This window comes from Dermacentor variabilis, chromosome 1 (genome assembly GCF_050947875.1).
Source record: "Dermacentor variabilis isolate Ectoservices chromosome 1, ASM5094787v1, whole genome shotgun sequence".
Taxonomy (NCBI): Eukaryota; Metazoa; Arthropoda; class Arachnida; order Ixodida; family Ixodidae; genus Dermacentor; species Dermacentor variabilis.
In genome coordinates, this window is record NC_134568.1 from 187,592,032 (window position 1) to 187,616,457 (window position 24,426).

The 24,426-nt window shown below is 43.3% G+C and overlaps 1 protein-coding gene across 1 annotated transcript in view; it reads right to left on the reverse strand.

The window, feature by feature from the left end:
* Positions 1-555: 555 nt before the first annotated feature.
* The window catches only part of LOC142589817 (uncharacterized), a 228,045-nt gene continuing 204,174 nt past the window's right edge, over positions 556-24,426 (reverse strand). The window contains exons 17-19 of the mRNA XM_075701397.1: positions 9,246-9,406; positions 4,071-4,250; positions 556-1,209 (exon numbers count right to left, since the gene is read on the reverse strand). Coding sequence (XP_075557512.1) covers positions 1,070-1,209; positions 4,071-4,250; positions 9,246-9,406 — 481 coding nt within the window. The 3' untranslated portion in view covers positions 556-1,069. The remainder of the gene's footprint in view (positions 1,210-4,070; positions 4,251-9,245; positions 9,407-24,426) is intronic.

The following is a 24,426-nucleotide window of genomic DNA, read 5'->3' on the forward strand; positions in this document are numbered from 1 at the left end:
TTTAATTTTCACACAGCTTAGTCCAGCAAATTGCAAATATAGCACTTTGGGGCAGCTGTACCACCCCCGAAAGTATGAAGGCATAGAAATTTATAATTGCTTTAGACTCACAAATTCCAATGAGCCTGCAATCCTGTAAGCCCTATTTGGACCTAACTAAAAAAAAAAAAAAAAAAAATGCTAAAATAAACACATGTGCTGAAAAAATAATCTCAGTTACAATGAATTTCGGTGAAAAAAGAAAATAGGCAGGATCCACCTGTGAGTGTCCTTATCTGAACACACCCTTCTGAGTGAATTCAGATAAGGGCTACTGAGGAATTTGCAAGTTTCCTTCCCTGGTCCAAAGCATCTGTGACTCTTGTTTTAGATATGTACAATAATGCCCACTGACTTCTTTAGCACTTTTTTGCCTGGGACACAGGCTGTTGCAGCGGTGATAGCAAAGAAAATGCAGAGTGGGAGCAATGTACTCAGGGAGCTGAATGAAGATTCGATTCCATTTGCTGTCTCTTTTTTCATCCCACACTAAGTGTATACATGTTCACACAATGATAGAATCTTGAATACACCTTTATTCACATATAACAAATTCACACTGCATATGTATTACAATCGTGCAGACAATGTCAAATCTTAAAAAAAAAAAAAAAAAAAAAAAACTGGCATCAATAGGAAAGCAACAGTTATCACAATGCCTGTTATGCCAGCAAACCAACATCATTATCTCCTGCAGACAGTGCAAAAATGGCTAAAATGTTCAACTACCAACAACCACAAAACTTAGAGAAAGCAAACATTACTCTAGATCAAGAAAATGCACGAGAGATTACTCTAGATGAACTGAAGCAAGAATAGCAAAAAAAAAAAAAATAAATGCATATCATGCAATACAATGGTGAAAAATCAGAGCTCCAGTTTGTCTCTATTTCCACCAACGTCAAGAAAAGGATATCACATTACACACATGATGCTGGCAATAAGAATGTGTGCCAACTTACTAAAGATTTGCCACTATTTAATCGAAGAGAACTTGCAGCCCTACAGGAAACCCAGAAGACAAGTTAAATTATTCGGAGACTGCAACATTTGAAAAACGAGAGTACCGATATGCTCGGTACCGCCGCACCAATACTGGCACAAAGAGGGCTCCAGTGGCTCCTATCACCAGTGCCAGCAGAACTGTGATGACAAAAGCAGCCACTGAAACTGGAAAGAGAGATGTGTGAGTAGCCTATGCTGCGCCAGCAAACTTGAGACATTTAGCACTAAGAAGCTCATGCAAATGACTAGAAACATAGCAGATACTGCTAACCGTTTCGTAATTGTGCCTACAGAAATCAATAAAGTTGATTGAAAGTTGTTCCACATACTGTTAAAAATTTTTTTTTGAAATGCTGCTAGCAACATGATGCATTGTCTGAAATGATGTTTTAAGTTTTAACTTATTGTCAGATTTGACCATTTTTGGTAGGTTGGGGAGTATGAAAAATTAACTTCGACTGGAGGTATCACTGAAGCTAGCCTTCATTGTTCAAGCACTTCCTCAATAAAACTATGCAATGTTTGCGCTTTGGTTTACCCGGCAATGTCAGTTTTAAATGACAGCAGCAGTGCTTTAACGAAGTCTGAAACAAAAGTTGATGCTCATGACTGCATATTATTTTGATAATAGTGTTCAACTCATATCAAGACTATTTTTCACACCATGGGTTGCTTTTACCTAAAGCCCCTCCATACACGTTTCCGCCGACCAGGTTAAGAACCGCCAACCTGCCCTCCTCCTCTACGATCCTCTCCCACTCACCCCCTTAGCTTCCGGCGTCAAGCGGAACTTACGTAGCTGCAGCTTCCTGTCCCGAGTGGAAGTGACGCTATTTTTTTTTTAGCGTTGTTTACTTTCGCATCGATGGAGAGGCTTTAATTGCACCAGCTGCAGTTGAAACTGTGAATACGATTCCATCCAAGAACCACCGCCTATTGTAACCAGCGATCTGCTCGTGTTCGCTGCTTCGCGTCAACCTGCGACGGGTTGTGCCACGAGCGACAACGTACAGTGGAATGTGTTGCCTGGGGGCTTGGAGACCACAGCCGTTCTTCGTGCATTTGGAAAACAGCGACCACGAACAACTACTTCAGCAGAATACAACAGCTTGTCCCCTTTGCATTCTTCTTATGGTGACTGCCACAGCTCTGCTAAGCACGCGCGGGCGTCTCACCATCGTCACAGCAGTCAAAGCGGAAATTCCCGCAGCGCAAATCCAGGAAGCGGAAACGCCGGAACCGGTGCACAACAAAAGGTTGCCGCTACTTAAGAAAGCGGCGGTGGCACTTGGATGGAGGGGCTTTACTTTTACCCACCAGTGTTTAGACAGTGAACGTACAAATTAGAATTAATATGAGCAATCCTTTCTGTGATGTGGCATTTTAACTCGCACAAGAGCAAGCAATCAATTCAGACTGACCTTCGACCGAAGCTCAGTTACCTGTCTAATCATTTACATCTTGAACACCACCTGTGCTAGTGCCCTTATTCATTAGCGTAAAAATACCGAAACACTCCACATTACTGTACAGCACTGTACAGGAACTGAGCAGAGCACGTGGAGGCTCCAGCACCAGTTAAGGACACACACTAGACCACCTTGCTTACACAGAAAATCTGATCAAATGCAATAATCAAGTATGAGGAGGCTTTTGCATGCTCCTTGACCTGACAACCATTGCTTTGCGAGCCTAAAGAACGTAGAAAAAAAAGTGAACCAGGTGCCTGCTGCAATGAGTGAAAAACAAATGCAGTCTGTACAATAGGAATTTATCCGTTTTCAGATTTGCAAAGCTACTGCTTTCCTGCCCAGCATATCATATCGCTAGTACTGAGGTGAACAAATATTCATATTTCTTTTTGTGTGATTTGACTTGCAAAAACTGGGAACTAGAAGCCAGGTGCATATTTCAGATTTATTATTACTTTCAGTACTTATACTAAAAAATAGCAACTAATTACTTTCATTCGTGTCCCTTCAGATGTTTCTTTGAAGTTTTACGTAAGAGTCCTCAAGAGACTGCTTGAGCAATTATTACTGCTTTACATATATTCAGGAGACCAGTGATCAGGCTATCAGTTTACTTATTACGGTGTATGTCGAGACTACAACTTGAAATAAAATGTTAAAACATAAATGCACTGAAAGTGAGCACATTTCTAATGGTAACGAAAGAGTTAAGGAATCTTTGGGGGGCACTGCAGTGCATATTTTTTATCATGCTTGACTAAAACTTAAAGCATCAATTCTCCCATGCCAATAGATGTGAACGTGTAGTAGCAGATGACAAACAATGCTGTCTGCATGTGATACCATCTAGCGGTCAAAGAAAAAGAATGAAGCTATTAAATTTTAAGTTGCATGTATAACTTTTGCTGTGCAGATTATAGTATGTTGCAAGAGCAAAAGAAAGTTTTAGTATAACATTTTTATTTTTTAAAGCTTCAGAAACATTCTGCTGTTATTGTAACGTCCCCAATCGGAGCCTGAATTGGTCGACGCAAACTTCTGGAGTTGCGCATTGGCAATGCTGTGCCTCCCATCCTGGCAAATTTTGTGGACGGCCTACTTTGTGATGTAGTAGCCAAACAATACGCTTAGAAAGCAAGCCGTTTGTGCCATCGCAGCCATGGTTTCCTATTGTGCAGTTTGCACGAGAGCTGGACAGAACTAGTCAATTTGCTAAAAAGGATTTTAGTAAAGCATTTGTCAAAGATGTGCACCCTGCTCTACATGTGGCTCAAGCAGCTCCTCATTCAATTGTACATAGAGATGTAAGCACTGCTTCAAAGTTATTTTCATGATTAATTTTAAATCTAGATATGTTAAATTATATTAGAAATATTTGTGCTGGCAAAAACAAAGGCCCAAATTGCTCACATGGTTGCCAAAGCAGTACCCTGCTGCAGTTGGCTGACAAAACTATGTCTCAGAAGCCATTTGTACAATTGCAGCCATTGTTGCTACCACAATGATTATTACCTTAAAAATAGTAGAAAAAGAAAAAAAAGACGCTATGCATACCTCCACCTTTGGATGGGGTTGGACCTGGTGGGCTTGGAGTGGTGGGTGATGGTGCAGGCGTTGGATGATAACCACAGCCCACCTCATCAGTGTTATCACCACAGTCATTAATGCCATTGCAACGCCAATCTTCATGGATACAGATCTTGCTGTTGTTGCATGTGTCTGACACATTACACCCTAAGAACAAATGTGCAATTACTAGAAGTACAGTTCTAATAATTCGTGGTCATTTTAACTACCGACTATTACATGTGACAGCAACAAGCATGCAAATATACAAACTGAAGAGTGAAAACTTTTTTTTTGCTAGGTGTGAATCAACAGGCTCTCTACAGTGCATCTGTGTAGGAATTTGTACACAGACAAATGAAACGTGAACAAGAAAAAACAAAGGAGAACACTTTTTGCAAGAAAGAGAGAGAAATAACATTTATTAGTACCAAAGGAACTAAAACCTTAGTCCGAGCCTCCTAGTAGGCTCGTACCTCCTGGCCCAGCAAGTTCATGATGTGCTGCACCAGAAGCGGCCATCATAGCTTTTCAAACTTTCGCAGGGGAGCGGTCCACTCCTTCCAGCTGTTGGGACACTGGTTGTGTGGTAGTTTAGAAAGTATTGCCTTTCTGAAGATGGAGTTGGCAGGGCACTCCCACAAGGTTTGCTTATTTGATGGTAGGCCCCGCAATGTTTGCAAGTGGGGAAGCCTGGGTCCCTGTTAATATAATGCGTATAGTGGGGTGTGAGTAATGTGTGTTTGTGCTTTTCGTATGACTGAGGCGTCCTGTCTCGAATGCGTGTAGGATGGTGTGATGAGATTGATGCTTCCCTGCGAGACTTCAAAATATGCAGCTTTCGTTGTGCTGTACTTCTGCTCTTCTCTGCGGTTGTGTCTTCAACAGGCCACAGGATAGGCAGTCCCGGATTTTCTGTACAGGAGACCTGATATGCTCTTTAATTTCCTCACAATCCTTGACAGCCTGGAACCCATTGTATACATATCTGTAGAAAAAGGTGAGCACGCACGTACATGTGGAGCTTTGTGCATATGTGTAAAGGCAAGTCACCATTTTGCATGTCTCTGCAAGTGCCTTGATGGTCTGTTTGGATTGTAATAATGTAAAACGTATGTATAATTTCCGTTATTCCAAGCATAATCACTTGCAATTCGGCATCTTGTGGCGTTGGGACTCTCTCAAGTAACATTTCACAAGCGCCGAGCCACGGCCCACAACTGCTGCTTTGCTGCTTTCAGCCTTATGACTGGCATCTGTATGGTATGTTTTTATCATGTGTCTGTTGCCTTATACTTGTTCTTTTTTACTGCCATTTTCGATATTTTTGTGGGAGCATATTTTTTGGAATGGCATCTACTTTTATCCTTGGCAAATCCTCCCATGGTGGTAATTTCAGCATAATTGAGGAGGGGTGGGGGGTAAGTTAGCGGTTTCATATCCCAGTCTGTTCAGTATTCGTCGACCCTGATGAGATGATTGCCTTTGTATTTGCGCCTCATTGTGGATGTTTATTCTCTGTCTTCTAGTGAGTTAGAGCCCAGTTGCTTCAATTATGTGGTCGGGTGCAAACTTAGAAATTCCGAAGTCTAGCACACTTTCTAAGTATGATATCTATTTCTTTTTTCATTGTGCATTGGTTATCTCAATGTATAGTAGATAGTACATTATCCTGGAAAAGATCAGGGCTTCTGTAACCTTAAGTACCTCAGGTTCTTACATTTCTCTCTTTTGTCTAGTTATTCTACACATCATTGCAAGGATCTGTTCAAGTTACACGGTCAATTTCTGCACCCATGTTGTTGCTTTACCATTGTCCTGCAGAAAGAAACTGAGGATTCTTATGGTATCCTTGTGGAGTAAAGCTGCGTCTCTCACTCGAAATTTTATTAAGTCTTTATATTCTTCAGCTCGCTTGCTAACGTCTTCACTAATGACAATATATTCTGATTTCTGCACGAAACATTCTAACCTTATTGTTTTGGCGTATATATGTATGGTATCCAGTCCATCTTTGAATAATCTCTTCTTGCCATCCTGGTCCTAGGTCTGGTTCTAGGTCTGGTATTCCTTCTAGTTTTATTAGCTGTGTAAACTTGTAAGCACTCGCTTACTAACCAAATTAACAAGCATAGTGTTAGTGCACACAGGCAAACATGCACAAATCACACTCGATGATTGCAGACACTCGCTGTCAAAATGATGGTGTGAAGAAGTGCAGCAGCAGCAGCAGCGAGAGAAATGAACTTTGTGCTGTCTATCGCTTCAATGCAAATTGAACGGCGAGAACAGAGCACACGCAAAGGTACGAGCCATCAGCCCACCAAGACGCTGCCCCCAAAGTAGGTTGCTTTCAAGATAAAGCCCGCGCGACCACGCGTTGCTGCCGAAGTACAAAGTGCCCCCTGCCTCCCCTTCCTCTGGTTCCATGCGTGCGATGGAAGATGGCGCGCTTCCTCCCCACTTCCCTCCTTTGAGTACGCGGGAGATTGTGCCACGAATGTCGGCTCATCCTCACAGGCTTTCAATCATGCAAACAGCATACATTGCGTGGCAACAGTGTGATAGACCTTGAACTTTATACGGAACATCATGGCGATGGCGGTGGTGAAAATGTGTCTGGAGTGTCCATATAATTGCTATCACAATAAAACTAGGTTCAAAATAAGAGATTCACCGCAGCAAGCTATGACGGGAGGGGCTTTGCATAAATTAACGACATGCTACTGGTGGTGCTGTGCAAAACCCTGCAAGGAACATTAAAGGGGCACTATAAAGAAAAGCACTCTTCAATTTCGTGGAATTGAGGAGATTATTAGAACAGCAAATGAAGGTCATAGTTTTCAATAAATGCTGCGTCGCAATACTAGCGATTGCTTGACGCCACAGATTTCAAAGTACTTGGGCCGATGTGGACGAAATTTGCTAAGTAGTCTTCTGCTCTTCTATAGGATGGCATGTAGCACAACTCCACTGAAGAACAGTTACATAGGCCCAAGCAACCACCATCATAATCTATGACGTCACAGCAAGCTGGGCTGGGAAATCCAAGATGTGGTCGCCAGTTGTCTTTTGTTTTTGCATCTCTTCTGGCTTACAAAGCCTGTTTTTAAGGTAAGAGGAGCTCTTTTGTTATTTATATAAGTAATTTACTTGTGCAGTTGAAATTAGTTTTTTTTTTTTTCAATTATCCTTCTAAGGAAGGACCACTTCATAGGTTTGATATTCCACACAATTTGATTCCGTTTTATGAACCCTATCAGGGCGGTGTGAGCACCTAATGTTCTTTATTCTGCGACTGATATGCACTTGCAGGAAAGGCGTAAACGGTTAGACTACTTGCTTGTTCACACTTAGCTTTTAGAGAACAGCTTTTAGGCACCAGTTCCTGGGCTGAACATCAGTGTAACCGCGCAAGTGCGCTTATGCCACTGCTCACGCGTTCGTCAACGTCTTTTTCCACAGCTGGCTCCGATGCCACTCATCATGCCAGAGTTCCAATAGTACCCCTTGCACTCATGCCACTGCTCGTGCCTTTGTCATCGTCTTCTTCCACAGCTGGCTCTGATGCTGCTCATAACGCTAGCGTTGCCATACTGCCCCTCCCTCAGTGAAGGTGCTGACGGCACTGACCCACTGCGAGTAGGTGCGGTGACTTTGGTCTGGAATTATTTGCCTCAATATATCGCTTGCGCCTTCGTTGTCTTCCACAGCTGGCTCCGATGCCGCTCATCATGCCAGTGTTCCAATACTGCCCCTCGCACTCATGCCACTGCTCGTGCCTTTGTCATCGTCTTCTTCCACAGCTGGCTCTGATGCCGCTCATAACGATAGCGTTGCCATACTGCCCCTCCCTTAGTGAAGGTGCTGACAGCACTGACCCACTGCCAGTAGGTGCGGTGACTTCGGTCTGGAATTATTTGCCTCAATATATCGCTTTCGCCTTCGTTGTCTTCCACAGCTGGCTCCGATGCCGCTCATCATGCCAGCGCTCCCATACTGCCCCTCCCTTTGCGAAGGCGCTGATGGCACTGGCCCACTGCCAGTTGGAACGGTGATTTTGGTCTCAAATTCTTTGCCTCAATGAAAAATGAAAACACGTATAAAGCTGCGCTCAAATTTCACATTAGTGAGTTTCACATTTACCACAAGCTTTGTTACCATAGGCACATATATTACCAAAGACATAGTTGACAAAGAGCATGAACTGCAGTCTAGTACCCGATTACCATGCATGTGGTTATAATGCCGAATGCCAAATTCAACGACCTCAAATTCTCTTGAAGAAAGGAAGTAATACAGAGCAACTAATAAAGCTGCAAGCAACATGAATAAGTATGGTGGATAATGACCACCTTTTGCTATAAAGTACCATCGCGCATCAGCCCTCGATGTGTAAAACTACTGCATTGATCATGCCATTGCAAAGACCATTTGTGGCCTCATACACACCTCATGGTTGGCACATAAAAATAGGAATCAATTCGATTTTGTCACCTGTCAGAGAGCCAGTCACGCTGGCTGTAGCACCCTGAACGAATGCAGCTAATGAATGTAATGGTGCCACGGTTTTTTGTATTGCGTGGAAGCTTCCCAATTATCACAACGCTGAAACTACTCATGGCACAGTAGTGGCACAGTTTAGGTGAAAGACAGTTTTGGAGCAGTACGGAGCAATATATTCCAGTCGGCGGCAGATTGACGCAGCATTCCCACCACTAGTATGCAGTAGCCTCCTCAAACGAAAAGTCTGCCAATGATGGGCATGTTTTGGCCAGCAGCTTGACTTGGTTGAACTGCAGTTGGCAAACCAATATGCCAATCCAGTGCTATAACACTGATTTCATGGTCGCATATTTACGGTGGTGGAGTGCACATGTATGAAATTTGTTGTTGTTCTTGTGCCTAGTATTGGCATGGCCAGATGTTGTCTGATCATCAAAATCCACAGGAGACCTTTTGCTGGTCCATCAGAGGCACCCCGTTTGCATTTCTTTTGCATAGACCTGATCAAATTTTCCCCCCGGATACCCACATGTATGCTTATAACGAATATTAGATATAATGAAGTTATTTTTCTGGCTGATGCAACTTTGTTATAACGAGATTCAGCTATTTGTATAGATTCAAATAAAAATAAAATGAAAAGAACACATAACTTACTGTAAGTGGTGAAATTGAGCTGCAAAGCAGCACCAGATTCATTTCCAGCCACAGTGACAAACTTCACCAGGATTGTATCAGTACGGCTCAGCAGGTTTTCTCCTGTCACATTCCCCAGAACAGGGCTCCTAACACTGCTCCCATCATACACAGTCAGAGTCCTTCATTAGTGATAGAGAGAAGGTGGGAGGGAGGAAGAACATTTATTATACAGTGCTTTTCAGAAGAACACATCTGCAAACAGTTACAAATTTCTACCTTAAAACTCGATTATGTTAGGTCTAGCACAAACCAGGGAGTTGCATAAATTTTTGCACACAGTGGTGCTGCACTAAAGCAAGGTTGCAATGGCTTTGAATACAGAAGATGGCACTTGATAAAACAATAAATTTAAGGCACAATAATATGAAACCACCTTTACAGGAAACATGAAAGTTCGAAAAAAAAAAATTAATGCCAGAGTGACAAAGGTAACCTAACAAAATCGAACATGATCAGTCAAAATTTAACAATGTTCCACTGCTGAATTCTCCAGGGCCACACAAATAGCCTTTAGATAAGATTGGCTCATATGTCTGGATAATATTTTGAAGAAGAATATACAGTGTGTATTACCGAGGTGTTCAAAAGTGCCTCCCAAAAAACAGGGCAAGTGATACATTTGAGGGATGTCTTTGAGATATCAGCCACATTCTCGGACATTAAAAAGCCTCAAAATTCATTAACAAAAATGCATTTAAAAATAAGATGCAGAACATATGTTGCCCAGTTAAAATTTTTAATTGCATATTTTAGTCCATTAGTTGCCTAATTATTAAGCTTGTGAAAATATTCAATATTTTCTAATATTATATTTAATATTATACTATTAGATACTCACTACGGCTCAAATTTTAGCATAATACTTGTTTAAGTATTAAGGGTGAACGAACACAATTTTGAAAGCATGTACTATCGACAGATAACACAAAAACACATAAATTATACACTTAAACTTCAATATAAAGATGTTCGCAAAATTGAAATTTTACCATTTTGTTATATCAAAATATTGTTAAATTGAAATTTGCATTTTAAAGAAATGCAAATGAGTACAGTCGCTAACATATTTTTCTTAGAAGGGAGGGGATGTAAAATTTTCCAAATCATAGGGCAATTGGGGTGGAGGGCCCCTGGGGGTAACAGCCTTCAATGAGAAAAAAATTTCATTTTGTTGAATATGAGAGTTGGCGATCAAAGATACGGTATCATGCCGTGATGACAAGGTCTTCCCATCAGTGGTAAGAAGCAAAGCTTTTACCTCTACTCCACCACCACAGCTGACAAAGTCTCTTGCAGTGGGACGACACTACCCGCGAATTGCTCTTCACATCTTTCAACCAATGCAGCATCAAAATATGTCAGACACCTCAAAGAAAGCTCCACTTTAAATCCCATGAAAGCAAAGTGACGGCCGGAAACCTGTTCATGGCCACCATGTTTGTGTACATTTGCGAAATTGCACATCATATCCGAAAAATCGAGCAAAATCCAGCACTGTGTTCAAGATTTGGTAGTCATTGTGAATTTTTTTCCTAGTATTGGTTATACAGTTAAACCTCGGTATAACGAACTAGGTAAAATCGGCAGTTTGCTTCGTTATATCGAAGTTTTGTTGCGTTGAAATTCTACCTTTTATGCAAATAAGTACAGTGGCCAATCTATTTTTCTTACATGGAAAGGCGCCATAGAATTTTCTTAATTATCTGGCAATTGAAAAAAAGCAATTTTGAATGAGAAAATTCATTCTAATGAATCTGGGAGTCAGCAACAAATCATACAGCTTCATTCCATGTCAACGATATCTCCACATAGGCAGTAAGAATTAAGCGAAGCCAGCCACGCTTTCACATGTACTCTGCCACCGTGGCTGATAGCATTGCCCGCACTAGGACAACACTATCATGAAAAGCGTCAGCAGCGGGGAGCGAATGCTTCGTCTTCCTCTCACTCCAATGGGTCACCAAAACTCGAGATTATGCAACATTAAATACTAAATGTGTAGGAAGACAGCTTACATGATACCACGCCGTCTGGGCACGCCCACTCTTTGCACACTTGGCAGATTACCTCTAAAGCAGGGTGCACGACTGTGTATGCACTCAGCTGCAATTACAGCCATGCAAAGCCATGGTCTAGACGCGTGCCAACTTACCCTGCCCCGTCCCTCGCGCGCACTTGATCGTATTACCTTGTGCTTGCTCCCATCCCCCTCTTTTCCTTTGCTCGTGCGGGGAGGTGGCACCAATGAGGTTTAAGAAAAACAGCTGGAGCGGAGGGAGCGCCCGCCAAGTGAAGCTGCTGCCTCGCCATCTTGCAGGGGGCAAGAGCATGCCAGTCGCCACAGTGCTGTGCCAATCCCTAAATGTGCTAGCGCGCTCGGGTGTTTTTAGGAAAGTTGAGGTATAAGCAGTTGACATGTTAGCATTATCCTTCTTGTTTAAATAAGGTTGCAGATTACCTTGCTCTAGAATAAAGGAAAATAGTATTTCAGGCTAAAGGGAAATGGCTGCCACCAAAGTTCCGAGACCCTCCAGGCAATAGGGATGCTAAAGCAGCAGAAACCCATGACGATAATGAAGATAATAATCAATACTTATGTTTGTTGCATGTACTGCTATTTCTCATGCTTTATCTTATTGCTTTTTTCTGACAGCTTTCACGATTGATCAATTTCTACACTGCATTAAAGAAGCTGAATAAACACTAATTATTGCGGCAATTTTTTCTACTTTGCGGCAGCTGCATATTGATGCCGATAAAATGAAAAAATGTCTAAGTGTTTGGATATCTGTGATCCGGAGACCTCCAATATGGCTCGCCTTATAGCCCACAGTATTGCGTAAGAACTTGAAAATCCGTTAAGCAATTAAAAGCCACTGGAAAAGTCGGTGAACAGCAGCTGCGAAGCTCTTGGCATGCTGCTTTTTGCCCTCCGCAAGATGGCCGGTGGTGGCTTTCGCTCCAGCAGTTTATCTTTAACCTCCTTGGGCAGTACTCATGAAGCCACCATGTTTCCTTCTCATTCTCACACACTTACACATGTATTTAAAGCATAAAGTGTGCGGGGCGTATTAGGACCTTATCGCACTAGGACTTTATACGGAATATGATGCGGCTCCGCTTCAGCAGTTGCTCTTGTTGCACTGTGCGTGATTTGAGAGGTGCGTTTGCAAGCAACCGCTTGTAATTCATTCCTTTGACCATCTGTATCCACGAAACTTCTCATCTATTTTCTCGGCATTCCTTTGCTGCGGAAGTGAAATTTAATTATATTGAAATCGCATACAAATACACTTCATTATATTGAGGTTCTAATTATATGGTGTTCTACGGACAAGAGGTTATGAAAATTTAGACCGTTAAACAGAGAATTTCGTTATATTGAAGTTTGTTATAGCGAGGCTTAACTGCATAAGTAAAAAAAGTCATGCTTTAGCCTGAAAGGGAAAGTATTGGTAGCGATAGCATAGTATTAGACAACTACACGAAGGTTCACAGTTTTATCAGCCGTATCAATTGCAGTAAACATTTGACTACTAAATAAATCACCAACCATGATGGCACAGGCAAATGTGAACAAATGTCCCTTAGTGACCATGAACACTTAATGGCACAATGCTGGCATGATGTAGAGTGCAGGTAGAGGGGAGCAAACGCTTCCGTTTGCTTCTCGATTCAATGTGTCTCTGAAACTTGACAGTACACTACTTCCAGCTCTAAACACGTGGGTAGACAGCATACGTTAAATGAACTGCCAGCTTGGCTTGTAGCCTTTGCCCCCATGCACTTGATCACGTTACTGCACGCTCAACATGCATGCATCAAGCCATTATCCTTCTAGGCTCCCCCTTGTATGCGTTCCCTTGCATCAACAGCATATGGTGTGCGGGGCATGATAGGATCTTGCTGTACCTGGACTTTATACAGTACATGATGGCAAGAAGGTCTTGTGTTTAGATAGTTAGTTATTTCGGGTTTAATGGCGCAAAAGCGACTAGGGCTAAGCTGCGCCAGCCACAAGATATTAAGAATTCAAATCTAAAAGCAGTGCAAGCTGCGATACTTTAGAGTCTGTGTAAAAAACCAGTTTCTTCTAAAAAGCTGAACAAGTCAGTGAAGGGCACTAACGGTTCATCTCCGAGTATTGATGCGGGGTGTAAAGGTATGTGTAAGTTGTAGAGATTCTGTAAAAGCCTTTGTCTCTGTGTTTCAATATTTCGACATGTCATAATAATGTGCATTATGGTGAGTGGTTCATGGCACTTCTCCCAAGTTGGTGGGTTTTCGTTTTGAAGTAGAAAATTGTGTGTCAGGTGTGTATGCCCGATTCGAAGTCTACATAGGATCACCTCATAGAAGCGTTCCTGGTGACTGCACGACTTCCATTCTCTAAGCAGGGGTTTTATTGTGTGTAACTTGTTATTTATGCATGAGTCCCATTCTAGTTGCACTTTGATGTCAGGGCCTTTATGAATCGCTCGAATACTGTCTTTGTATGGAAGTGTTGCTTGTGTTATACCTTTATGCGCTGCCATGAACGCGCATCTATCTGCTGCTTCATTCCCTGGTATCCCAACATGGCTGGGGACCCAGCAGAATCGTAAGGTTCTTCCGTATTCATTATAGGCCAACATGTTTAGGATATCACCAATGATGGGTTCAGACGCGGATTTAAGGTTTAGAGATCTGAGTGCGCTTAACGAATCGGTATAATGATAGCATTCATCTGCTTGTCGCTGGTAATTTTTCTTACTGCCGTCCATAATGAAAAAACTTCGGCGGTAAACACTGAAGAAAAATTATTTATCCGAATGCTATTTTGCCAATTTTTGTTACGATCCCGACACCTACGTATTCTTGTGTTTTGGAGCCGTCAGTGTAAAACTCCATGTAATTTTTATATTTTTCTTGAATGGCTCGGAACTCTTGTATTATGTGTTCTTGTGGAATGTCTTTTTTCTTTAGATGTGTTAGTGTCCAGTCACATAGCTGTGAAAAGTTGTACCATGGTGGCAACCTTGGTGGCCTTTCAGCAACCTGCAGGGCCTCATGAGGAACATCATAATTCTGACAGTATTCTTCGCGTTGTAAGATTAGTGGCCGAATCATGTTTGGTTTGTTTGTGTAGTGTATCCGTGATTTGCACTGTTACGATGCTCTAGCATATATGTTGTGGTGATGATCGAATTCGTAGTACATAGGAAAGTGTAAGTAGTGCTCTGCGTTGCTGTAAGGACGGCTCATTGCAGTCAACATATAAACTTTGGACAGGCGATGTTCTGTAGGCGCCGCTCGCCAGTCGTAGGCCAAGATTGTGAACTGGATCAAGTCGCTTAACGTAGGACTGCCTAGCTGCACCATAAACTACACTACCGTAGTCGAGAATGCTACATACAAGAGATCGGTATATACGTAATAGACATATTCGGTCAGATCCCCAGTGCTTGAGCGATAAAACCTGAATGATATTTAGTGCTTTATTTGCTTTTATCTTAGTTGAGTTAATGTGGGCAAGGAAATTCAGTTTTGTGTCAAAAGTTACACCTAAAAATTTGTAGTCTTCTTAGACTGGCAGCGTTGTACCATACAATGCGAGAACTGGAGTGCAGTGTAAACCTCGCTTCTGGGAAAAGAGAACTGTAACAGTTTTGTGTGTTGAAAACAGGAAACCATTTTTGTCAGCCCATTGTGTCAGATTATTTATCGTTATTTGTAGTTGTCTTTCGCAGGCGGGTAGATTTGAAGCGCGTCAAGCCACTTGCAAATCGTCGACATATAATGAGTGCATAACAGATGATGGGATAATTTTATTAATAGAGTTCATTTTGACTATGAAAAGTGTCGTGCTCAGAATGCAACCTTGTGAAACGCCATTTTCTTGTGTAAATGTGCGTGAAAGTATTGTGCCGAGACGTACTTGAAATGTTCTATTTGACATGAAATCACATAGACAATTTAGCATTTTGCCGTGAATTCCCAGGTCAGCCAGGTCTCTTAGGATTCCGTATCGCCACGTCGTATCATAGGCCTTTTCTAAATCGAAGAAAACCGTCAGACAATATTGCTTGTGTAGGAAGGTGTCACGTATTTCCTGTTCTAGTCGCATGAGATGGTCAATGGTAGAGCAACCCTTTTTGTATCCGCACTGGTGCATATCTATTAGGCGTCTTGTTTCAAGGATAAATGTGAGTCTTGTGTTTATGATGCTCTCATAGGATTTAGCTAGACAGCTTGTTAATGCAATGGGCCTATAGCTACTAGGGGATGTTGCAGATTTACCAGATTTTAGAAAAGGCACTACTATCGCATTTTCCCAATCTGTGGGCATTACCCCAGACTCCCATATCATATTGAAAAATTTAAGAAGTGTCCCTACTGATGCTTGAGGTAAGTGTGCCAGCATTGTGTAGTGGACACGGTCAAGACCTGTTGCCGTTTTTTTACCGACAGAGAGAACTCTGTTCAATTCATGTATTGTGAAGGGGTTATTACAGTCGACTCCCGTTAATACGAAGTTCACGGGGACCGAAAAAAACTTCGAATTAAACGAACTTCCAATTAAGCACAAAACACAAAAAACAGCACTTTATTTGTGGCGAAATCGAGTATTTTCTCTAAGAAAAATAGTCGGTCATCTTGCTTTGCTTCTTCTTGCCGAATCGCGCTGCTAAAAGCAAGTTCCGCAGGCTGTAGATGTGGCGGAACGCTTCTTCCGCGTTACGTTCAGCGGCAAAGAAGCGCTCCGCAAGAGCAAGCCCTGCAGCTACATCGGCAGCCTTAGGTTGCGGCTCGCCTTCAACGTCATCATTGCTTTCCTGGGTCGCTTCCTGGGGCCGAATAATCTCTACAATTTCGCTATCCGTCAGCGCACTGCACGTTTCGACCGCCTTGTCTACGGCGACGTAATCTTCAAAATTGACGTCCCCGAGAGCATCACCAAAATCAGTGCCGTCAAGCTCGCTTGTTGACGCTTTTTCCGTTGAAATTTCAGAGGCATCCTCCGAAGAAGCTGCCACAAAACCGCAAGCCCTGAAGCAGTTTGCGATTGTTTCTTGCTTCACACGATCCCATGCTCGCGCCAACATGTGGATGGCACTAAGCAGGCTCACCTCGTGCTTTGTGGAGCTATCCATACACAAAATCATGCGCTCGAGGAGGTGCCGCCTGTACAGGACTTTTAACATTCTTGATGATGCCTTGGTCCATGTCCATTGGCTGCAAAACAGCCGTTGTGTTTGCAGGCAAAAATGCGAGGTGTATTGCACTCAAGGCTGGCACATTCACGTGAGCACTGCAGTGATCGACAAGGAACAACACCTTGCGGTTCGAAGCAGCAAACTTGCGGTCCAATTTGCTTATCCAGCTCTTGAAGATTTCGGCCGTCATCCACGCTTTTTTGTTCGCCTCATAGTCCACAGGCAGCGTCTTCACGCCTTTAAAACATCTCGGCTTCGCGGCTTTCCCGATCACAAGTAACCGACACTCTCTCCTTGCTGCCTTTGCCCCCAGCACAGTCGTCGTCCTTGAATGTCAGGGTCTTCTCTGGTAGAAGCCGATAGAAGAGTGCAGTCTCATCTGCATTGAAGATGTCTTCCGGTCTGTATTCGGCGAAATATTCACGCAGCTTTCCGTCATTCCACGTGGCGCATGTTTCCTGGTTAACGGATGCCTTTTCACTACACACGCTCTTGAAAACCAGGTCATGGCGATCTTTAAAGCGCGTCAGCCATCCATCTGACGAAACGAAGTCATCGATCCCCAACATTGCTGCAAGCGTTCGGGCTTTCATCGCAACGATGTCTCCGCTGAGAGGAAGTTTGTTGCTCCTGGCCTCCCTAATCCAAACCAGCAGAGCCTTCTCCAACTCTGGGTAAGCGCCGGTGCGCATTCGCTTCCGAGAAGTCTTGAACTTGTCGTTCTCAAATACATCCATTATTGTGCGCTTGTTCTTGATGCAGTTAGACAGCGTGTTCGGCTTGATCCCGTACTTCCGCGCTATGTCTTGTTTGGCGGCACCTCCCTTCTCAACTTCCTTCAAAACCTCGACTTTCGTTGCCAGGTCGAACGTGCGATAAGAGCCACGGTTTGCCATGGCTATAAACTGGGCGACTAGGTACAGTCAATTCCGAATCACTCGTGGAACAACCTAGCCTACGAGCTTCCCGCACAAAGGCACTTGACTAACACACGCCTCGCCATACGCTGCGCACGCTGCAAGACTAATCTCGCACAATCTCGCCACTGCAAGTATGCAGCGCTGCGTGCACCTATGGCACCCGCGTGGCCTCCGCGATCAGCTCCGGCGGGAGCCGCTTCGCCTCCCGCTGGAGTTTATCGCGGAGGCCACGGCAGCCGTAGCAATGAATAATCGCGCCGCTCCAAGAAGGATGGCGTTGCGGGCGGCTGCGGTGGCGATGACACCAACGCGGAGCACGGAACTGTTGCAACACTTGAAAAATTGCACATTATACCAAAGAATGACGGTCACCTCGAGGATCCCGGCTGAAAATTAACTTCCAATTAAACAATATTACTGGATGAGGACTTCGAATTATCGAGCAATTTCTTCTATAGCATTACATGCAAAACTGACGGGACCAGCACTTCACTTCTAATTAACCGAAAATTCCAATTAAGCGGCTTCGAATTATCGGGAGTCGACTGTATACATTTCAGCTGAAGCCCCAGTGGTGGGCAGTCTCTGTTTCTCCGCCGACTCTTTATATTTTAAGAATGAATTTGAATAGTTTGCCGAGCTGGAGATGTTGTAAAAGTGTTCACCTAATGAGTTGGCCTGGTCCTGTAGTGTTGTATGTGTGCCTGGGCATGTAAGTAGTGGTATTGTGTAAGATGAGTACTCTCCTCTAAATTTCCTCACCTGGTCCCACATTCGTTTCGACGTTACCGTACTATTAATTGAAGAGACGTATTTTTGCCATGATGATTTTTCAGCATGTCTACGAATGAACCGTGCTTTGGCTCTGGCTTGTTTGAAGGTTAACAGGTTGCTATAGGTGGGGTACCTTCGTAGGATTCCCCAGGCCTTATTTTGTGCTTTTTTAGCGTCGGTGCACTCCTTCGTCCACCAGGGGTTTAGCTTTTTTGTGTACAATACCCGATGACTGGGGTATGGCCTTTTCTGCCGCACAGATTATAACCTCAGTGATTTTTTTATTAAGTTTGTAAATACTTAGCTCTGGCGAAAAGACATCTTCTAGTATCGTGTTCTCCATAAAGACCGGCCAGTCTGCGAGCTGTAATTTCCATCGACGTGGTCTAGTCAATAGGGTTTGTGGTGATGATAGGAGTTTGATGAGTGCGGGTAAGTGGTCGCTACCATATGATGTGTCGAGAGCTTCCCATTTAAGATCAGTAAAAAGTGAAGGCGAGCGAAAAACTAAGTCTAAACAACTAAAAGTGCGGGAAGTTGGTGAAAAGTAGGTCGGGGCGCCTGAATTTAAGAGGCAGATGTCATTGGATAAAATAAAATCTTCAACCAACTGTCCTCTTTGGTCAGTTTTGAAACTACCCCAAAGAGTACAACGAGCATTAAAATCCCCTACTAAAACAAATGGTTCTGGTAACTGATCCGTTAGATTTTCTAAGTGTTTAGTAGTAAAATGTGTGTGGGGTGGAATATACAGTGAGCAAATGGTAACGGTTTTGTAAGATAGAATGGTGACAGCTACGGCCTCTAAAGATGTATTTAATTGGACATTTCGCGTGGGAGTGCCACCCTGCACGACTATAGCCACTCCACCTGACAAACGGCTGGAACATTCGCGGTCCCTTCGGACAATGGTGAAGCCTTTAAGGAATTGAGTGTGTTTAGGGCCTAAGTTTGTTTCCTGTAGGCAAAATACGACTGGCGAAAAGTTATTTGTTATGTCTTTTATGTCACCTAAATTGCGAATCAGTCCTCTACAATTCCAATGCACGATAAAAGCCATAGTGGCAGAATTGAGAATGGTAATTTACATATATAAGCAACTAAGTAACTGTAGGTGACATTTGTTAGCGGGAATGTACTATTGGAAGAACGGTAACCATTCAGGTTACCGGTCCCTTTGTTCGCGTAGTTATTGTGAGCTTGTCTTTCTTAGTGCGCTCCAGAGAGCGCTGGTGTTTTGGCGTCGATGACGCCGGAGTTTTGGTGTCGACATCCATAACCTTCTCCGAGGCGCTGGATGATCGAGAACCAGGCGCTGAGACGTGCGTCTCAGGCCTGGGAGGTCGATTAAGCCTGGGGCCCTGTGGAACCGGGGTCTGCAGGCCCGTCTGTGATGATGATGATGGAGCAGCACTGGCTGCTGCCACCAAGGGGACGGATGGAGTTACTACTGGGCCCCTGACTGCGGTCCCTGTAGACTCCCGAGACCACTGCGGTGCTGTCCCCTGCCGCACCGCAATGGCGCAGGTTGTTTGAGGTAAGTGTGCTAGTTTCTTTCTTGCTTCATAAAAGGAAATCTTCTTTTTCACTGTGAGTGCAATTATCCATTTCTCTTTCTTCCAGCAGGGGCAAGATCTTGAATATGCTGGATGATCTCCTTTGCAGTTTGTACAGTGTGGAGCAGCATTGCAGTTCTCCGACTGATGGTCATTGGCACTACACTTTGCACATGTCGATTTACCTCTGCATGATTGCGATGCATGTCCGAATCTCTGGCACTTGAAACACCGCCTCGGGTTTGGGATATACGGTCTTACGTGGATCTTAAGATAGCCTGCATCAAGTGTAGTAGGTACAATACTGGTACCAAAGGTAAGTATAACGTGTTTGGTCGGGATTTGTTAGTCATTTCTTCGGAGAGTTATTCTTTGAACCTTGATTACATTTTGTTCTTGGAAACCTTCCAGGAGTTCTTCATCACTCAGGTTTAAGAAATCTTCTTCTGATATTACGCCTCTGCTTGTGTTAAGCGAACAGTGTGCTGAGATTGTGACTTTGATATCTCCGACACTGGCGAGATCAGCGAGCTTTTCAACTTGATCTTTGGTTTAGAGTTCAAGGAGGAGGTCCCCACTTGACATCTTTGAAGCTTTGTATTGTTTTCCAATTTTTTCTATTAGTCACTTAGCTATTAGGAATGGGGATAGTTTTCTCATTGGCAGGGATCCTTCACTGTGAATCACATGGTAGCGTGGGAACGTTTCAGCGTTGGTTTTCAAAGTGAAATCGAAAATTGCTTCGGTGCGCCCTCTTTTGTTAGGACGATCTGCAAGGGGGGGGGGGGGGAATGCATTTGCCATGTATTCTAAGGATATTCAGCGGCGATGGTAGCCACCCACCACCGAGCCCAACAAGGGGACGCTACGAGGTTAGGAACATATTTGTAGACGTCAGCTATACAACGCCGCTAGAACCTAATATATGTACCCAAGGCTGGGTAGATACACACGATTAACCCTTGCTGCCTGGAAAATGAGAAGTAAACTGAAGTGAGTAGAAGACAGGAAAGATTCAAAGTGAGAGAGAAAGACGAAGAGTGGAGAGGGGGACAGGAAAAGGCAACTACAGATTTCCCCCGGGTGGGTCAGTCCGAGGGTACCGTCTATGTGAAGCAGAGGCCGAAGAGGTGTGTTGCCTCTGCCGGGGGGGGCCTTAAAGGTCCAAACACCCAGCATCGGCTCAACCTCCAGGATCCCCCTTTCCCCAGACACGGCTAAGCTGCGCACGGCTACACGAGGGAGAGTCCAACCCTCGTGTGCTCGGGTATGTGGTGTTGCAACACACCAAACGCCTGCTAACGCAGACGCCCCTGCGGGGCTTGTGTTTAGTACCTTACAGATACTCATGCTTATATAACCCTGTCGGCCTGCTGCCACATGAGGCAGGGATACTTCTTCTGTGGCTAAAAAGCACAGAGCTGCTTTGAAACGCACAAACTATCTGTAGCATACTTGGAAGTGTCACTGTCCGAGCAACCTATCTATTTTCGTAAGTCACGTCAAGTCACATCAACATATCGTGTATCACATTATGTACTCTATTGATACTCCAGGCAAACTTCTGTAGTAATACCGTATTTACTTGATTGTAACGTGCACCCATTTTCGGTGACCCCCCCCCCCCCAAAAAAAAGGCCCTCGATTGTAATGCCTAAATACCTAATGATTGTAATGCCTAATACCTAAATAAAGAAAAGTCCTTTACAGCACCACACACCTCATTCTTTCATACAGAAATAAAACCTTCTCTCATTTGGAAAAAAAAAAAATTTACTTCCCCCCCCCCACCTTCCCAATGCACTAAAGTTGCTAAAAATAAAAAAAAATCGCAGTTTTGCCCGAAAGGCAAAGCATCGATTAGGGTAGCAAATTAGTAGACAGCTATACAAAAAGTAAGGATAGTAGTTTTATTGGCCGTATAAACTTTTAAACATTCACTTACTAAATTAACAAGCATGGTGTAATGCACACACAAGCAAATGTGAACACGTCTCACTTAATGACCACAGAAACTCTATCGAAACGCAGGAGTGAGGAAGTGTGGTAGCAGGAGCGAGAGAATCGACCTTTGTGTGGCCTCTTGCTTCAACACGAACTATGTGACGAGAATACAGCGCGGTGCGCAGACTCGTCTCCATCGCAGATCGATTTCAAGACAGAGGCCTTAGACAGAGGTATTTAGCAGTTGCCGGCAAACGGGAAGACTGGGAAGACGGACCGCGCACTAACCTAAGCCAAAGGAAGCACTGCCTAACAACACCTACTACAGCACAAGGAGGGAGCAACGGCAGCTAGGCTCGAAGCGCGTACGAGGTGGCTATTTTGAAATGCCGATGGTGATATGGTAACACAGATTTATGGTCACACTCGATTCTAATGGGCAAAAAATTTTTGAACCCATTTTAACGGAAAAAAAAAAGTGCGCTACACTCGAGTAAATACGGCAGATGAGGCAGTGAGCAAATTTGAGGCGACACCAAATGCCAGTTGACATGCATTTTGTGCTTTCATGGGGTTCACGGGGAAATTAGTTGCAGTTTTTAGTCGTAGGCCCTGCCAGCTCTAGTTCGAGTTCGGCTAGACTGACACTTCACGTTGTATTCGTCATACTGGTTCCAGAAGGTGCTCTGGTATGATTATGGACTGCAGACAACAATTACAAATTGACTGCACAAACCTCAGCAAACATTACAATGAAAACACAGGGGGACAAAGCTTCGAAAGACTGAGCAGCCGATGTCACCACTGCCCGTGCTTGCTGATCGCACTTTACATGTTATGGCGACAAAGCCATAGAGCGATGAAGAGCACACTGTTTCATAGCTGTGGCCTCATCCAACCTGTCGCACTCATGCACCAGTTAGGGTTATTTGGCATAGAGGAATCATGCTATTGGAACGCAAGCTACGCAGATGCACATACATGACTTCTGCTGGCATGACAGTGGGATGCCTACCATTGAATCAAGTCAATTGTACGTAAAACTGCTGCATTCCAAGTGTGCGAGTTCTGTAACCACCACCACTCTATCGTATGCTTTTTCCAACACGAAACAAATGAGTAAATAATTACTGCTGCTCGTGGTACTGGTACCGATACGAGCCTATTGATCCTAAAAGCGACAACTATATTAGAGCCGACTGGGGCCAATACTATAACCTATGCCTGTCACTTATTGGACCATATCAGTGCCAATACAGACATATTGGTCCTATAAGTAACCGAGAGCTGTCAATTATTGGACCCTAATGGTGCTTATACAAATCTATTGGTGCTATACGCAACAATTAGCTGTCTCCTATTGGTGGCAATGCAAGCTTTATTGGTCTCATAAGGGACAAATAGATGTCATCTATGGGACCCTATTGGCATTGATAGAATCCAAAACAAAACCCACAGAATTCCAATAAGCTACCCATAGAACCCAAACAACTGCTCTATTGGGACAATAGAAATTTCTATTGGCATTTTTGTTAGGGAAGAGTGGGTGTCCTGAGAAGGCATGGCTGGCACCATGTGCACTGTTCTCCGATGCGTTTAGCACTTGTGGTTGCATAATCAAAGGTTTCGAAGATGCACAGAAGGAAGAGGCAGACGAAGCATTCACTCCCCACTCCTTGTGCTTTTCATGATAGTGTCAACCCATTGGAGGCAACATTATTAGCAGCGGGGATGGAGTGGATGCGAAAGCGTAGCTGGCTTCACTTCCTACCGCCAGTGTGAAAATATTGTTGTGATGGCATCAAGCCGCATCTTTCGTCACGGACTGTCAAATACAACAAAATGAATTTTTTTAAAATTTAAATTTGCCTTTTTCGTTTACATATTTTATTTACAAATATGCAATATGGAAATGGGATTTCCACAGGGTGAGGATACAATATTAGGATACGACTAGTTTGACAGAAAACAACATACAGGTACAAGAACAAAAACAATACAGGTAGCATGGTAGAAAATACACATCTGGCCAATAATTTGGAAAATTTGGCAACTGCTACCCTGCAAAAGAATTTCATCGGTGACTGTACTTGCTTGCATAAAAGGTCAGATTTCAATACAATGTAATTTCAATATTACGAATAATATTGCCAATTTCAACAACTTTATTGCATCAAAGTTTAACTGATTTCATTATATAGACATTGAACTGCATAGAGAAGTTCATTATACCATGGTTTAACTGTAATGAATATGGTGTACTTAACAAGAGTCAATTTAAGCATACCAATTTGGGATAACAGAAAGGGGATGTAGAGTGCTGTAGCATGTGATCATGTCTGGCTGTCTGTGCTGAAGTAATAATATAGTTTTAAAGTGAATAGCTTTCTTTGGCTCTTTCAGTCATTTTTGTAGTTGGTCAGTGATCGGACTCAGCAAAGAAAACGTTTGGCTTCTCGCTCATTCATTCGAGCTATTTGCTTAGATTGACAATCATCGTCAATGGTTTCTGCACAATTTGTTCTTAAACTGCTCACATCCTGCTCACTTCTATCAATATAAAGAACAAGACTTTCATTTTCAATATAATCTCAAGAACCTATTGGATGGTCATGGTGCCTTTCTCCATTAGGCCCGTATTACATAAAGATCAACTATTAATCAACTGACACAGAACATTTAAAGTGGTAATCAGACTTTATGATACAATTACAGTCAACTTCAGTTATTTTCACCCTGATGGAACTGA